At 44.9% G+C, this 16,247-nt stretch overlaps 1 protein-coding gene across 1 annotated transcript in view; it reads left to right on the forward strand.

The window, feature by feature from the left end:
* The window catches only part of syne2b (spectrin repeat containing, nuclear envelope 2b), a 143,449-nt gene that overhangs the window by 34,199 nt on the left and 93,003 nt on the right, over nt 1-16,247 (forward strand). Inside the window, exons 30-49 of the mRNA XM_088925437.1 lie at nt 51-204; nt 424-1,037; nt 1,701-1,871; nt 2,249-2,399; nt 3,021-3,179; nt 3,647-3,814; nt 6,024-6,125; nt 7,594-7,797; nt 8,108-8,315; nt 8,685-8,797; nt 9,339-9,541; nt 10,270-10,377; nt 10,864-11,158; nt 11,425-11,603; nt 11,956-12,271; nt 12,508-12,672; nt 13,155-13,496; nt 14,207-14,343; nt 14,520-14,697; nt 15,599-15,772. Coding sequence (XP_088781563.1) covers nt 51-204; nt 424-1,037; nt 1,701-1,871; nt 2,249-2,399; nt 3,021-3,179; nt 3,647-3,814; nt 6,024-6,125; nt 7,594-7,797; nt 8,108-8,315; nt 8,685-8,797; nt 9,339-9,541; nt 10,270-10,377; nt 10,864-11,158; nt 11,425-11,603; nt 11,956-12,271; nt 12,508-12,672; nt 13,155-13,496; nt 14,207-14,343; nt 14,520-14,697; nt 15,599-15,772 — 4,141 coding nt within the window. The remainder of the gene's footprint in view (nt 1-50; nt 205-423; nt 1,038-1,700; nt 1,872-2,248; nt 2,400-3,020; nt 3,180-3,646; nt 3,815-6,023; nt 6,126-7,593; nt 7,798-8,107; nt 8,316-8,684; nt 8,798-9,338; nt 9,542-10,269; nt 10,378-10,863; nt 11,159-11,424; nt 11,604-11,955; nt 12,272-12,507; nt 12,673-13,154; nt 13,497-14,206; nt 14,344-14,519; nt 14,698-15,598; nt 15,773-16,247) is intronic.

The raw sequence follows: 16,247 nt of genomic DNA on the forward strand, positions 1-16,247 counted from the left end.
GTCTATTAGTGTTGGTTCTTTAGTGAGGCTATGTGATTTTGTTTTTGCAGGCTGAAATCCATCGAGACAGCAGTAGGGTTAATTGAGCCTGTGGAAAATCAGATTTCACACTTCTCCAATTCACTTGACGAGTTCCACAAAATTCCAAAAGAAGTCAGAGGATTTGAGCTGATAGATGGAAATGCTGTTTTAAGAGATTTAGAGGTACTGGTATTATTTATCTTTAAAGAATTAAATATTTTCATGAATGGTTTCCACAATCTGCTGAAATGAAAATGAGAAAAATTCTTATCTGGTAAATAGTCTTAGAGATGTGGTATTTGAAGAGGTGTCATGCTTCTGCATGGATCTAATCCAAATTGGAGGATAATTGTTTTGAACAAGACCTTTTTCTTTTTTAACATTTGCCCCTGATCTGAACAGGATCTAGGTGAAAGCATCCAGCATGAGACTGATAGGATCTGTGCTCTGGGAAGAGCAGACAGTCCTGCTTTGTCTGGATTAAACCCTGCAGAACAGGTGATCCTCAGTAGGATTGTGCTGGACTGTGGGAAGAGATTGGAGGCACTGAAGCAGAGAGTATGGACCAGTGAGGCAGCCCTGAGAGCGCTGGAGCATTTCCTAACATCCCTGAGAAGGGCTGACCATGGGCTTGCTGGACTACAGGCCACTCTCCCTGAGGATGTGGCGGCTGTAAACAAGGACAGAGCCAAGCTGGAGGTGGCCAGACAGAGTTTGAAAAGCTCAGGAGAACGATGCCCAGGGCTGGACAGCCAGCTGAATACAGCCCAGCTCTCCATCTGGGACTGCGAGGTGTCTGCTGTAATTACCTGCCAGGGCATGGTCTCTGCGCTGGCTCAGAAGACAGAGGACTTGGACAGGGCGCTGCTGAAGCAGCAGCAGAGCCTGCAGCGAGAGAAGGAGCTGCCCGTTCTTCTGCAGAAGGGGGAGGCCTTGCACTGCAGCCTGCAGGAGCTGCACGAGAGAGTGCGCACCCTGGCACTGAAGGAGCCCACGCGACCTGCCCTTCAGCAGAGGTGCGTTTGCAGACATTCGTTTCTCCTCCATGTGCGAAACCCTCATGGCAGCATGACTACGAGACGTGGAGCTGCCACTTCTGGCTCAGAGTGCTTTTCAGAGTCTTCTTCATGTAGAGCTTGGTAAATTGTAAGTGGGAAAACAATAGTATAATATTCCTCAAGGTATTTAAATGACAGAAACAACGGTTTAAAGAATTGCAAAAGCACTCTGTATATTTGACACATCATAGCCTAATACCTGTGATTCTGTTGTTTTGTGTTTTGAAATGTGAAATGAATTTTGTGACACTTTTAAAATCAACATTCCTTATTGTTTGTCTAATATAACTGGATGGAGATCCAGCTGCCAATCCACATCCAAGAGATCATGCCTACCTTACTATAACTACATCTTCTAGGCCTTGGCGCTTCCATTTCTAGTTCATTTTCTTTTTTTTCTCACCAATTCCTTAATTTAAGTGATATTCACTAATAGGGTCAATTAGGTAATTGGTACTGATCAACCAGGTAAATTAAGTACGGATTAGATAGAGACCCTGGAATGGAACTGAGTGAAAGTACGAAGGTTGCCTGCTCCTGCACTGGAATAAATTCGAATGTGAGCTTTTCCCCATGGAAGAGACTGGTGTCCTGTCCCTCACCATACATTTCTGATGGCAGGCTGCGGGCCTTGAGGGATCTGGAGTCCCAGCTGAACTCTCACCGTGCTGATCTGGAACAGCTCCGGGATGTTGCTGCTCAGATCTCCGCCCAGCCTGGAGAGCTGGGGCACGGATTCCCGCAGGACCTGGAGGTGCTGTGGGAGGAGACGGAGCAAGCCCTGACTGAGGGGTGAGAGAAGAAGCTGTCGGTGGCAGTGCGAGCCCTCTGGTCTCAGTAACACAGCAGTGGCATTCATGGGAGGAAGTGGACAGAGAGAGAAACAGCCGCACCGCAGTAGCCATACACTGTCATCAGAGGTGCAGGCCTGGAGTCAAGGAGGAGCAGGGCGAGTTTATGCTTGTGCTAAGAGTGCAGTATTCAAGACTCCAGGAGAAAGACAGATATTGTTGTATTAGCACTGGAGGCAGGTATTGCAGGTTAGGAGGAATAAGTAGGCTGAAGTCTTAAAATATTAACAGACAGCACAATCATTGAGCCTCTCCACCATCCCAGCCTTGCATGGCTAGTGCTTTTAGGCTGAAGGGAACTTTGCTCCTATATTCCAGGCAGGAGCAGTGCTCTGTTTTGATGGACTTGCTGAAGAAATTCCAGGGCTGCAGAGGCGACCTGTGCAACGTGCTGCAGAGAGCAGAGCAGACCATCCTCAAACAAGCTTCGTACATGGGAAAAGACAACCTGCAGGGACTCCTAACCAAGGTGCACTTCTCACAGTCACTCTGGGGCACAGCTTATGCATTCTTTAAACACTGCAACAAGGTTCTCCCACTGCCAGCACTGAATACAGGAGAGATGCCCCATATGCAGAGTAATCTTTGTCATTACTTGTGGCTTGATCTGCCACTAGATGGCAGTCATTGCATTCTGTTGCTCTCTAGTGAGGCGCAGCACTGCACAGCAGTGGAGTCAGAGACCTTCTCACAGCACAAATGTAATGACTTAGAAATGATATTACAGTGGCCTGGCTTCAAGGTAATTACCCACTATCTCCCTTAGTGAGTGTAGCTTCTGAGAAAATGTGCCATTTTAGAAAGCTCAAGAGTGGTGTATTCACATGCTCTATCAAAAAGCACAGAAACAGTTCTGGATTTTGAAACAGTGTCAAATATGAGACAAGTGAATGGGTCGATAGCAGTCAATAATGATAAAACATATCTTTTATCATGGTTAGACCTTTCACGCCATGCCATTGCTTGTCTTTGGCACAGACATCTTCTTAATCAACTGAACTAGTCATCAGCTAACGATGTTATTTATCAGAGGGACAGGGCGCAGGGCTGCTCATGCAGATTCAGTGCGTGATGGCCGGTCTGTGTTCAGGTCAGCACAATCAAGGAGGATCTTAGTGGCTGGACGGAGGGAGTGGAGGAGCTGCGTGCCGTGTGTAGGCACCTGCAGTCCCAGCTCAAGAAGATCCCAGGCGATGCAGAGGTGCCATTCGAGGCTGAGGCAGACTCGCTGGTGGATCGCTGGCTTGATGTGAGTTTGTTCTGCGCTTTAGGAGGCCTGCTGACTTTCCAACAGGTTCTAGTGACCTTAGTCCCTTTCCCCAGTTTGGAACACTTAGCTGCAAGTCAATTGCTGAATTCAAAGGATTAATGATAAATATACAGTATGTCCTCACCCTGACAGACAAACAGTCTCTATACTAGAGCCCATCTAACTTTCTTCCCTGTTCAGATCTTTATTGTTTCTGTACTGAGTGTTTTGAAGTAACTGTGTGATTGTGCTGTTCATCGTGCGAGATGAGATGCAAATTACATGCTGACTGAAATAACCAGCTCTAACTTTAACTTGTCTTTAAAGTAAGGCTGCTGTTCCACACTTTCAGACAGGCTTGTGTTCGGAAACAGTGCTGATAGCAGGAGGGGAGATGACATTAGGGAGAGCAGCATGGTGTTGGGTAGCAGGTACTAATGTGTTCTTCTCTCTGGCTCTGGTGGCAGGTGATGGAGAAGACTGACAGTCACATAGACAACCTGCATCATGGCCTGATGCTCTGGGAGAAGCTGCTCAGTTTGGCTGCTAACATTGAGCAGTGGGCCATTGGGAAACTGGCCACATTTGCTGAGTGGCGCCATTTCCGAGATGAACAGGAAATCGCAACCTTTCAGGTGAAGGAACCTATAACATGTTCATCAACAGCTCAGGCTTGTGCATCTGTGACAGAGTGGCTCTATCACACAAACCTCTATTACAGGGGAATGCTCTTATCCTCTGTGAGCATTCCAGGAGACTAAGGAGGATTGTTTTGTGTGGCTTTTCTGTATGTGTGTTTCTCGAAGTTCTGGAAGTTGTAAACTAGCATTTTGGGAATGAGTGTGCAGAAATTCACAAGGGCTGGTTTGGCACTTGCGTGGACTTGTTTGACTTTGATGAGCCAATGTTTGATCAACTAAACTGTTTTGTTTAGCCTCTTCTCAAGAGGGGGAAATGTGCTTCTTTGTGTCACCCGATTAAGAAAGTTTAAGAAGCTTAAGAACCGTGAGCTGAAAGTTGAGGGCAGCTTACAGTTTACAAATTTGGACCTGCATCTAGGAAGCCAAAGAATTTTGTAATGTAACTGGTTATATGCCTGTGAGCTATTTTAATTATCGTAAATATTCATCTGACAGAGATTTTATAAGAGTGCTTTTTTCAACACCTGAAGAACGAGATGGAGTAGGTGCAAGGTGAACAAGGAAGTCAGTTGAGACTAGAGAAATTGAGCTCATTATGCTGTATTTGCCAAAATATTTTTTAATTGCAGAGCAATTCTCAAATAGGAAGACTGAGTGATACGGACTGAACCACATATCTGTTACACTGCTGCTCATGTAATAGTTCAGTGTTTTTCATTAATAATTAATTAATAAAGGGCTTTCAAAACCCCAATAAGATGGCATGACTACAGGAAGACCACAATAAGATAAGAAAATGCTACAAAGCTACACGCGTTCTGTTGAACTAGCAAGGGCCTGACAGTTATGCATCTCCTCCTTTGGCACTCGAGGGGTTAAGCAGTTCTGAGAAGATTTGCTCCAGGTTCAGCATTCCAGTGGCTTTGCCAGTTTGGGCTCTGCTGTAGTCCCTCCTACACTCAAAGCTTTGATGTCAGCAGTTATGGCACTTTGTTGCTCTTATATTATGACAGCTCACTGTGTTACTTGATTAACAGGGTGATGCCTGGTTGATATTGTTTAAAAGAAAACGTGTTGGTACACGAGACGGTTAAATGTGTGGCCTGACTGTTGTACTATAATTAAAAACTCCTCCTACTGTACCTGCTTAAAACCATGGCTGCTTAATCTGATTGGTTTTGCTGTCTTCTGTGTTTTAATTCTCAAAGTATTTTGTTACTTATTATTGTTTGTGCTTGGATAGTTTGCACAGTTTTTATTCGTTTCGAAACAACACTGATCAGGTCATAATACTGTAGCTTCAATGTCTGACAAAGTTTGCACAGTAGTAGATTTATTGCAATCAAATCTCTGCTCCCTCAAATTTTCACATGTTTATTCACAGAAGTTCTAAGTAATTGAATTTCCTGTCCTGTTTTCAAGGCTGATGTTCTCGTCATTGTAAACCAGGGGAGATTTAATTGAGCACAGAAATTTCTGCTTCTGACTGGAGTGTTCAGACCATACCGGGCTCTTCTGCAATGTGCCTCAGGTGTCCCAGTGGAGTGTGGGCTCGGTTTACATTAAACTCCAGCTTGTTTTCACATGAAGTCCTTTTTTGTGGGTAGTCTAAAATGACTGTGGGTAACCGTAGAAACCCATTTTTTTATTTGTCAAATCCTTTGCATTTTCCAAAGGAAAGTATTGAGTGAAAGATGAGTTTTCTAATCTAAACCAATGAGTTGTATAGGATCACTGCTGACACCCAGAGCTTCTCAACACTTCCTCAGGAGCAAAATAATTCTGCTGTTGAGAAGACTGTAAAATTGTAAAATGGGCATTGATTTCTAATTGGTCAAGATGATTGTGCTCATGCAATGAGCTCTGTGTGTGCAGAGTGCAGTCAGAGATGATCTGCTGGTGAGCATCAGTCCTCATGTGTTAAGGGGAAGGCAGACCTTTTGTAGTTCTTCTTGAATGCATGTTGTTCCTGTTAAATTCAGAGCATACTTTGCATGGTTTTAAAGGTAAAGATGAGCACCTGACGCAAGTGTATATTTCCACTGTATTTTCCATGTATGCAGCATTTCATTTCCAACCGTCAGAGAAGTTTGTACAATGGAGATGACTGTGCTTGGGTAAGGTAAAAGCTGTACTATGACTTGAGTTGTGTTATTGTTGGCATACAGTATCTGCATGTCTTTCTTGTTGTTTCTTTCCTTAGAGTGAAATAGAAGCTCAGCAGGAGAATATTGAACATTTTCACAACAAAGCAGCTGAGATCCAGGAACTCCTTCAGAGTAAAGAGTTTCCTTTAGAGTTACAGGTGAGCTACACTTCTAGACATGAAGAGTGTCGAGCTCTGGGTTACTGATTAGCAGAGATCCTATTCAGTTTAATCGTTTTAAATTGTTTTTATTAATGCATTGCAAGTGGAAGAACTTACTATTCTGTCATATGGTATGTATTTAATAAATCTGGTTTATGCATAAACAATTACATGGATTTGTAATATCAGGTAACATAATTATAAGACAATTGTCACCATGCTAATATGAACGCCTTTTTTTGTCAAGGAAAAACAAACCCCTAGTGTTACAGAATCAAAATAAAATATGTGCTCCGCTGGTCGTGTCTCTTATTATCTAGAACGTTGTGTTCCATTGTTATTTGTTATGAAGAAAAATCCAGGTTTTGACTGATTTTGTAGATCAATACTGGATTTGCGTTCTGGCTCTGATGTGAGGAGACTCACCCAGGCCCAGCCAGGTGGTTCTGATCAGGAGTGTAAAGAGTTCATTTCTCTGTGGGGTATGAATATGACATCAAATCCAGACCTTGATGAGGAACATGACTTGACAATGAGCCCGAAGAAGACTGAGCAATCTGTCTTTAGATTCATGCCTTATCCTGCGGTTTGTCAAGAACGTCCATATGTATCTTACAGTATAGATTTACAGTGGTGTATGCTATTCTCCGGAATCCTTTTACCACAGAAACTCGGAAGCTTTGTATAATGATGAGTGAACCATCTGTAGTGAAAAAAAGGCTTGTGGATAGTACTGAGATGTGAAAAAAGACAAAGGATGGGATTAACACCTTGCTTATCAAAAAGGCAGCATGAGGCCTTGAGCAATCAGCTCCTAAGGTTTAACCCCTGAGGAATGAGATGTGCTGCCTGGTTGAGCAGGTTCCAGGGAAACCTGAAGGGCTACACATAGTCACATGTGGTAGTGGGGTGGTGAAAACAGAGCTCTTCTCATTTCCTTGACAACAGGTATGCAGCTACATTCCAGGCAAGCTGAGGGGTCATCTGGTTTTAGTTCCTCCTCTGATCTTAACTAATTAACTTCTTAACCAGTTGCTTAATTTAGAGGGACGTTGTGAACCTTGTGGTTCTACAGGGCACAGTTGAGTTGTGCTCTTCTAGAGACATCTTGGGTTAGAATCTCTGCAGTGGATGTTTCCAGTGTTTTATCTAGAGAAACAGATTTCCCCACTAGACAGGTAATTCCCGTTTGAAGTCTTTGGATACATATTTCTTAGTTGCCATGGCATACTCTTCTTAAACATTTCATGTAAATAATGAAGTGTTGTACAAATAGTAAAATCAAGACAATGTCAAAGAATAGAGTAGCATGATAAAGCTTGGTAGGGAACCACTGCAAAACAAATTTATGGTAAAACAGTGGGATAGGTTTAGATTTACTGTGGTACACTTTCATGACCCTACAATGGATTTCAGATAGTTCTGGTTCTCAGGGAGCAGCAGGTCACTCTGAATGTGTTGACAGGTGATCGAGAGCCAGCTGAGGAAGAGGATGGAGGAAGTGGAGGAGCTCAGCATGGAGAGCAGTGAGGCGTTTCAGGAGCTGATGGCTGTGAAGAAGCTCATGGCCGACAGGCTGAAGCAGTGCTACTCCTGTCTGGAGACCATTGAGTCCGCAGTGATCGGCCTGGCTGTATCAGACAATCCACAGGCCTCCAACACTTTACAGGTGCACAGAGGGGTGATCGGGGCTTCTTGTTGGACCTAGTGATTTGTTTTCCACTCATGAAGTGCTGCAAAGATAAAAATACCGGTTGACGTTGTAGCTACTTTCTCCAAAGACCAATGCCCTAGCAGATGCAGATATTTAATGATAAGGAAAGACAAGCCTTTTTGGATGCTAAGCATAGGACAGTTTGCATCCAAGAAAACAGTGCAAATCCTGTATAGTTGCCTAAATACAATTTATAAAACCTGTCTGAAAATACAGGGAATCTGTCACACAGTGGCTTATTCCCCAATGTCTTTATCCATTACAGGAGCTCGGTGAGCAGCTGCAAGTCCAGGAACAGGAGGCCGACTCCATCCTCAGAGAGGTTGGCCTCATGGCCAGTGTCGCGAGTCCCCATCTCCTAGAAACGCTGGCTGCTGATGGGATGCAACTGAAGGAGAGAATCCAGAGAGTCCAGGAGCTGTTCTGCCAGAAGAGAAACCATGTTGAGAACAGTTTCTTGCAGCTGATGAGCGGTAAGCAAGCGCCCAAAACACCAGCATTAATGTTCACTGCTCTCTCCAGGTAGCCCTGAAGTCAGGAGACTTGCCATGCAGTTGCTTTGTAACAGATGTGCTTGGGTATGAGCAGATTGCTGTGTGCGATATTATGATCTGCTGTATCTGTATCTGCTGTGTAGATATCCGACTTTGCCATCCCTCCTTAATTGTTCATAATTCATTTACTTGATTACAGTGGGCTTGACGTTTTTGCAGAAGACCTGCAGAGGATTGGAAATGTTAGCGTTTTCGTGGGATGTTCTCCCAGCCTTGTTTTGTCTCAGTTCTGGTGGCTACTCGTGTGTGTTAGCTGACCTGCTCTCCCTGTCCATGTGCTCATTCCAGAGGAGTGCCAGGCCTACGAACAGTGGCTACAGGAGCTGCAGCTCTCGATGAACGACTGTTTTGAAAACCCCGAGCGGAGGCAGGACATGGAGAGCTCTCTGCAAAGAATCACGGTGAGATTGGCAGGGATTAATGTTACCGGGGAACCAACATCCAGCATCAAAATTATTCTTGGGGAATGGGGAATCTGAAACCCCATAGTCTCTGTGGCACATTCTATAGTTTCGATCATAAATACTGTATTGGACTCATCTCCTGCAGGGCTGCCCAAATTAGTCAGCAAAGGTCTCTTTCAATCCTCAGTACCTGCAGGATGATGTTAACTTCAATCAGTTAAGAGCATTATTTCAGATAAACAATGAAGATACTGTATCCTTTGAGGATTTGATGGATTCAGCTTTGCTATACTGTACATGGGCAATTGATATAGTCTAAGTTATTACTTTTTATAAGAATAAAATTGCAGATTATAAAAATGGATGATAACATTATGTAAAAGTGTAAGAGACTAAGATCAGATTGACAATGTACAGTATTATGCAGTGTAAACCGTACTGCAAGTGGAAAAGTGCGACTGGCTGTGATCTCTGAGACTAGTGCAGCTGGGGAAAGGGACAAGCTCACAGCAGGTCCTGAAATGTTCGTCTCCGCCAGGAGTTCCTGGCCTGTAGGGAAGGAGAGAGGAGGATCGCCCGGCTGAAGGAGTGTCTCTCTTCGGTGGGAGCACAGCTGCCCGAGGCCCAGAGCAGCTCGCTCTTGGCCTGGCTGCAGGAACAGGAGGAGGAGCTGAATACCTTCAGGTCACACTGCCAGAATAAACACAGCCAACTGGACGTCGGCCTCCGGACTCTCGACAGGTACCAAGGCAGGGCCCCTGCTGTGTGACCCTGCAGAGCTACGCCGCATTAAAATGAGGGACCGAACAACTGTAATAAATGCCCAAGCACACAAACCCCAGCACATCCACATGTGGTAGCTTGCTTTTGTGTGTTATGCAGATTCAGATGTAGACCCTCATAGAGAAAGGTGATATTTGTACCATTAGCATGGAAGCAGTGCTAGCCAGCTGGGCAATGATTGTATGCACCTGTTTTGGTGAGTGTTGATTTTAATGTGGTAGGGCTCTATATGTAGAGCTGCTGTTTGGCAATCCTGGTGAAGCTTACTCAAGGAGTCCCATGTTTGTATCTGTTATAGCTTTTATGTATCTGTTTTATATTTTCTTATATTGGTGATGCAGGTAGTTTGGGAGTGTACTTGGAAATCCTGCATCTCTTGTTTGTATTGTTAAGCAGAAGTGGTCTGTACACACTTGGCATTACATACTCTTCACAAGCCTCATTTTTTGCATGCTTGGATGCTTGCAAAAACACACTTATGTACCAACCCTTAATACAGCTTTTGAAACTGGAACTGTGCTGCTTGTTAGCTGTTATTTATCAATATCCCTTCAGCCAACCCTCAGCATGTTCACCTGTTTCCTCTCAGCACAGTGCTGCACTGCATTTAATGTGTCTCTTTGATTATGTTGGTGCTTTATGTACATTGCTGGGCCTGCAGATGGTCAGTGTGTGTTCTACTATAGTCTGCAGGAGGAATACATGCATCTTGATAGGTGGCTTCAAGGCAAAGAACAGAAGGCAGTAGAAGGTGAAGAGCTTGACAGCTTGTATGAAGAAATTCAAAAAGAAAGGTAATTGATACATCTACAGTAAAGGTTTTGAAAATTGCAGATTTATATGATTAAGGAGAATAGTGTGTATGATTTAGCAAGCACTGCAGACATCTTGTGCAGATTTTAGATAAGTTAAATAGGCTTTGCATACATTCATAATGGTACAGTAAATGTGTTCTATATGGTAGAGTTCCTAGCATTGTAGTAACATCAGTCTAACAAAATGCAATGTTTTTAATGAGTGTAAGGTAGTCAAAGTCTTTTTCCTCAGTTTTGGAGTGGTTTTAGGTGTACAGTTTCTCATTGTATTTGCATGAAAATATATTTGAAATAAATATTATTTTATATTTATGTATAAATGTATTTAAAAATAAGAAACCATTTTCAGATCACAGGCATGGCCCATTATGATGACAAGATGAATTACCGACTTGTTTTGCTACTGGTGATATGAGTCATAAGGCCTTTGCAGTCTGAATTGGTCTCCTCTTTCCTGCGGCACAGGGAGAGGTTCGATGCCCTCCAGGGACTGGTGCTGTCAGCGCGGAAGCAGGGGCTGAAGTCCGATGGGACAGTACAGGAAAGCGAGCGACTAGTGGAGAGGTACTGCAGTCTCCAGGCCAGGCTCTGTGCAGAGTGCGAGGCCCTGCTCACCTTGTCCAGAGAGGTGCAGGCCTTCACCACCCTGAGAGACAGCATCCTCAGCTGGGTTACTCGCCTGCAAGAAGACCTGGACTCCCTGGGAAAAGACACTCAGGGCAGCAGGAGAGAGATACAGGAGAGACTGCACAGAGCTGAGGTGAGGGGCACTTGCAGATATAGTCTTACATTCCACCTTGACGCTGTTTTGTAGAGTGTGCATTTGCTTTCTCATGAAAAATAAATATAGAGATTTTCCTGGAGCAGCACCTCCATCTCTGTAGTCATTTTGCCACTTCTCTTACCCCACTATAAGCAAACACTGTTTCTAATTGCAGGTCCCTCTTTGATGTCCAGTCTAAGAGCTCTTTTCTGTGTTGCTTTCATCTCTGTTCAATAAGCAAAGCTCTCTGTGACTCTCTGCAGGCTATCCTGAGATCCGGATCTGAAGGGGCGGCCCAGATGCAGCTCTTGAAACAGAGCGGACAGAATCTAGCCGAACGGGCGAGGCTGAACGAGGCCAGGCGCGGCCAGAGCTTGGCGGCGGTGAGAGAGGCCGAAGAGCGGTGGAGCGCTGTGGTGCAGCCTGCCGCCCAGCACCTCAGGTACCTACCGCAGGTCTCCACACGCCGGTACAGGCCTCTCGGCCCCTCAGACTCAGCCTTTTTATCAACGTGGTGTCTGGAGTGTTAGGTTTAAGGTGAAGAAAATGTTATTTCTCCTAGAAAAATCCTGGTGCGTTCAGATGTTGTTATAAAATGTGCATATGGGGCCACAGCTTACTGGGTTTACATGGCAGCTAATTCCCTTGCCTTTCACAGTGGAAACTGCAGAAGGGTGCTGTTCAGCGCGTGTGTGCAATAGTGCCAGTGATCTTTCGTTCATAGGCGTGAAGTTTTTCCTCTCCTTGCTGTGTGCTGTTTAAGCTGTACCGCTGTTTCTCTTGCGCTCCGACAGAGTCCTGCAGGGCGTTGTTGAGCGGTGGGACTCCTGTCTGGAAGTAAAGCAGCAGGTCCAGTCCACAGCCGAGGAGCTCCGGCGACAGACAGCGGAGGTCGCCCTGCGGTTCCCCTGGCCCGGCGTGGCGGAGAGGTGCAGGGCGCTCGAGGGGTGCAGGTCACTGGCGGAGAAAGCCAGAGCCCTGTCAGAGGCCTGCGACCGCCTACAAACTGAAAGGGAGGAGCTGTCCCAGCTCACACGAGACCCTAGTTTTGCTGAAGAGTCTTGGACAGACCTGGTGAAATGCACATCCTGCCTGCTGAAAGACCTGGAGGTTTGCACCTTTGTTTCCCTTCGCTGAAAATTTATGCTGGGAATTCTGAACAAAATATCTTTCTTTGTACCGTTTGCGGGAAGGATTCCATTGGTTCTGAAATCTGTGTGTGTGTGTTAGTCAAAAACTAAGTGGGAGGTTTTGAATGTTTGTGATTTAAAGTCAAGGTTTTGTCAGCTGGGGGGGGAAGGCACTGCTTACTGATTTAAAGTGTGGTCGGTCCCCTTTCATGGCAGGACGTGAGTGTGAGTCTGGAAGGGAGCCTGCAGGAGGAACGGCGCTGTGGCAGGTTAATGGAACAGGCCAGGGCTGCACAGCACTCATTGGGGGCCCAGCTGGGGACTGTCAGAGCTGCTCCCAGGGACAGGGCTTCATTGCACGACACTGTCAGCTCACTACAGGTAACCATCAGGCGAATTCTGTCATAATGCTGCAGAAACATTTAATTGCCTTGTGCATTTTTAGACAGCAGCTTATTAAAGTTCTTATGCATGCAAGTGTATAAGGCATTCTGAATTATTAACTGGCTAAAATCAATGATTTCATACCCCGATAATAACATAATATTACAGCTACTTGTCCTGGATTTCCCATTATTTGTAGTAGCCATAATAAAGAATAGGGTGAAGTGCTCTAACACCACTGTCACGCTTGGTAACATGGTAAGATTCTTTGATTTCCCATTAAAAAGCTAGTGCAGCTACCTCCAGAACTGCTGTAATTTTCACATATAAACAACTCTTGTTATGCTGAATTGTTTTATACTTGTAGGTGTTATAGAACTATGCAGCCAACTTCTTTGAGATAGAGTAGACATAGGCAGCAAATTTCTGCTCTTAACTAACCCCTAACTTCTAAAAAGAAAATTATATGTTTCCTGCAGGTTCTGTTGGAGTCTGTAGCCCATAATGTTGACTTGACCAAAGAGCTGGAGAATGTGAGTCATGCTTTGCAGAGAAGCATGACCCTGAGTGGCCAGTCAGCCATTGGCCAGGAGATCATCCTTCTTCAGGAGCAGAACAGAGCCAGTGAGACCGAGATCCTGCAGACCATGCAGGAGCTGCACACTCAGGTGCAGCAAGCAGAGGAGGAGCTGATCATGAGAAGCCTGAAAGATGAAGCCACTAAGTTACTGGAGGAGCTCCAGTTGGTCAGTAAAGACCATGGCTCTTTGGAGCAGCTCACTGGCTTCGCTCAGTTGAAGCAACACTGGGAGACCCTGAAGGTGAATAATCTGATGCAGCTTCTTAATAGTGGAACTGGATGTGTGTGTGTTTATAATGATGTGGGACACAGTCCTCAGTGAAGTGCTTGCAGTGAGCGGGTGATGGGAGCTGGGTGACAAGGAAGCCCAATCCCATTCCTCTAGGACCAATAATCCAACTGGTGTCACTGAACTGTTTAGAACATCAAGGTGTGAAAAAAATGATTCTGTTAGGTAAATAATTTTGTGAAGTTATTAAACTCTCAGATGAAAAGCAAGGGACCCTTTTTCTCTGGTAAGCAAGAGTTGTGCATCCCTAGCTAGAGAGTCTGACACCAGGCTGGACTGGATGGCCATGTGGATCTCTGCCACTGCTGTGACTGCAGTGCTCGAGATTGTTCCTTGATGAAAAAGGTGCCCACCCCTGAAAAGAATTCCTCGTGAAAATCAGCAGTTAAAATAGTAAAAATATAGGCTGTCTGATGAAGAGCTAAAATGTGCCTTTAAAAACGTGCCAGTTTGAAGAGTTATTGATAAACAGACCAGCTGAAGAATGAGGTTTCATTTCAAAGAAAGGTTGCAAATTCATGGGTGTTCATGAGAAACCCCACAATTAAAAGAGACGGATGCCTGTGAGGGGATGGTGGTGTATTGGGCTAGCACTGAGGAACACGGCTCTGTCACTGACGCTAGACACAACTTGACAGCAGCTCCCGACCTCTTCTCCGCAGGGCTGCGAAAGAGCTCTTGGGGAGCTGGATGCCAGAGTGGCGGATCTCCAGGCTCCAGGGAGGCTCCGTCTCCCTCAGGGAGAGATTGCAGGAGATGTCTCCGCCGCCGCCACCGCCGCAGTCCAGGAACACAGCAGGTAACACGGCCTTCTTCTCCCAGACGATTCAGCCTGCTTATCATATTACAGTTAAGACTGAAAGGACACCTCCAGGAACTACATTCAGTGCCTTGTGGGAAATCGTAGTGCATTGCAGACAACATTTTGATCTATTGCCTAACACTCATTGCTGATTTTTTTGTTTTTATTTTAAGATTGAAGAGTGACATTTCTCACCGGCTGGAACTGTGTAAAGAGGCTGTAGGAAGGGGGTTCCATGCTTGTCTGCAGGAGTTGCAGCAGTGGAATCAGGCAGCCAGGCCTGCTCTGTCCGTTCAGCCCCGAGCGCCCACAGAATCCGCGCTCCCATCAGGCAGCCCACGATCTCTCCAGGTACAGTCCTGCGGGACAATGCGGTGCCTGGTCAGGGATACAGCACAGAATGACCGTTTTTTTATTGTCTGCTGGGCCAAGTTTGATATGAATTGAGTTAATAACGTGGGTTTAGGGGTGAAAAAGACATTAACAATTTGCATGCCTCAGTAACTGCTTCTCAAAAAAAAACAAACTAAAAGAGTCAGTTGCCATGGAGTCCTTGGGTAGCTCATACTGTAGGTCAGGATGTAAACAACACAGAGACAGATACAGTCCTAAAATGTTTTATTCTTTGAATACATGTGGGGAGAAATATAGTAATCTGTGTAAATGGAGCATAAGTATTAGAGTAATAATGCTGTTTTACAATGTTTTTGAATGATTTGAATTTAGAAAAATCACCATATCAGTTAGGGATTTATACTGTATATTGTTGTGCCATTTTTATTTGTGGTGTTGTTTTTCTCCCACAGTTTGTTCCTGTTGTGGTAATGATCATGTTAAGAGTGCGTTGAGGTTTATTTGTGTTTTACTTTCACTTCAAGTATGGTCAGCATAAAAACTCAGTTCTTGAGTCATAGGCAAAGCTTCTTCATATTACTGTAGACACATTAGATCACTGTGCCAGATTTCCAGAGGCCCAGGAGAAGTGAATACTGAATTTCTGCTGCATTAATGGAGTATCTATTCAAACTTGGTACAGTATGTGCTGTATACATATACTTAATACAGACATAAAACAGAGATCACATATACTGTATCAGATGTATCTGAAGGCCTGGTCCTGTCCATTCAGGTTCTTATGCAGAGACTAGTTCACAAGGATGAGATTTTTCTCAGATCTATGTATGAACAGGAAGAAGGGACAGTTCCACTGTGTCTGGGCTTGCCTGGCCTGTAAAGGAGCTTTTTGTTGCAGACAGTGCAGGATGAGGCGGAGAGGCTCCAGGCAGCCTTGCAGGAGGCCCTGTCAGACCAGCAGTTCTTGATGGACACACTGGGTCAGGAGCAGAAGATCAGGCTGGAGTCAGAGGCCTCCCAGGCCCTGGCAGAGGAGAAGACTCACTCTGCCATCATCACTCAGAGGCTGCAGGTGAGCTGAATCACATGGCCAGTGAGGCAAGTCTAAGCATGGCCACTGGAGGTTATAGGGACTAAGATCCTGACTCCTGTCCTAGGTCTCCTCTATGGGTTGAAATCCCAGGTGGGAACATCACCTCTGTACCCTTGCTCTAGTTATTTTCTCTATGTTACTCTAGCAAACCCAGTGCTAAAAATACCATAGTTACCAAAATGTGTGTCTAATTATAGATAATCAAAATCTCAAAAAAGTCATTTACTTGAAGAAGCCATCCTGATCAGATCAGAGCCCATACAACACAGCCCGCCACAGAGCCTGTGTGTCCCATGGGTCCTGGCCTGGGCATGTGACCATTACATACCATATTGTTTCCTTATTCAGTGTGAATTTACAGAACTGAAAACTGAACCTTTTATTAGGATTTTGGTGCAGATGGAGTTTTTCTGAGTATTTCTTTCATATATTCATAAAATATTTCATAAATTAT

The sequence above is a fragment of the Atractosteus spatula genome, chromosome 9 (genome assembly GCF_055471065.1).
Source record: "Atractosteus spatula isolate fAtrSpa1 chromosome 9, fAtrSpa1.hap1, whole genome shotgun sequence".
Taxonomy (NCBI): Eukaryota; Metazoa; Chordata; class Actinopteri; order Semionotiformes; family Lepisosteidae; genus Atractosteus; species Atractosteus spatula.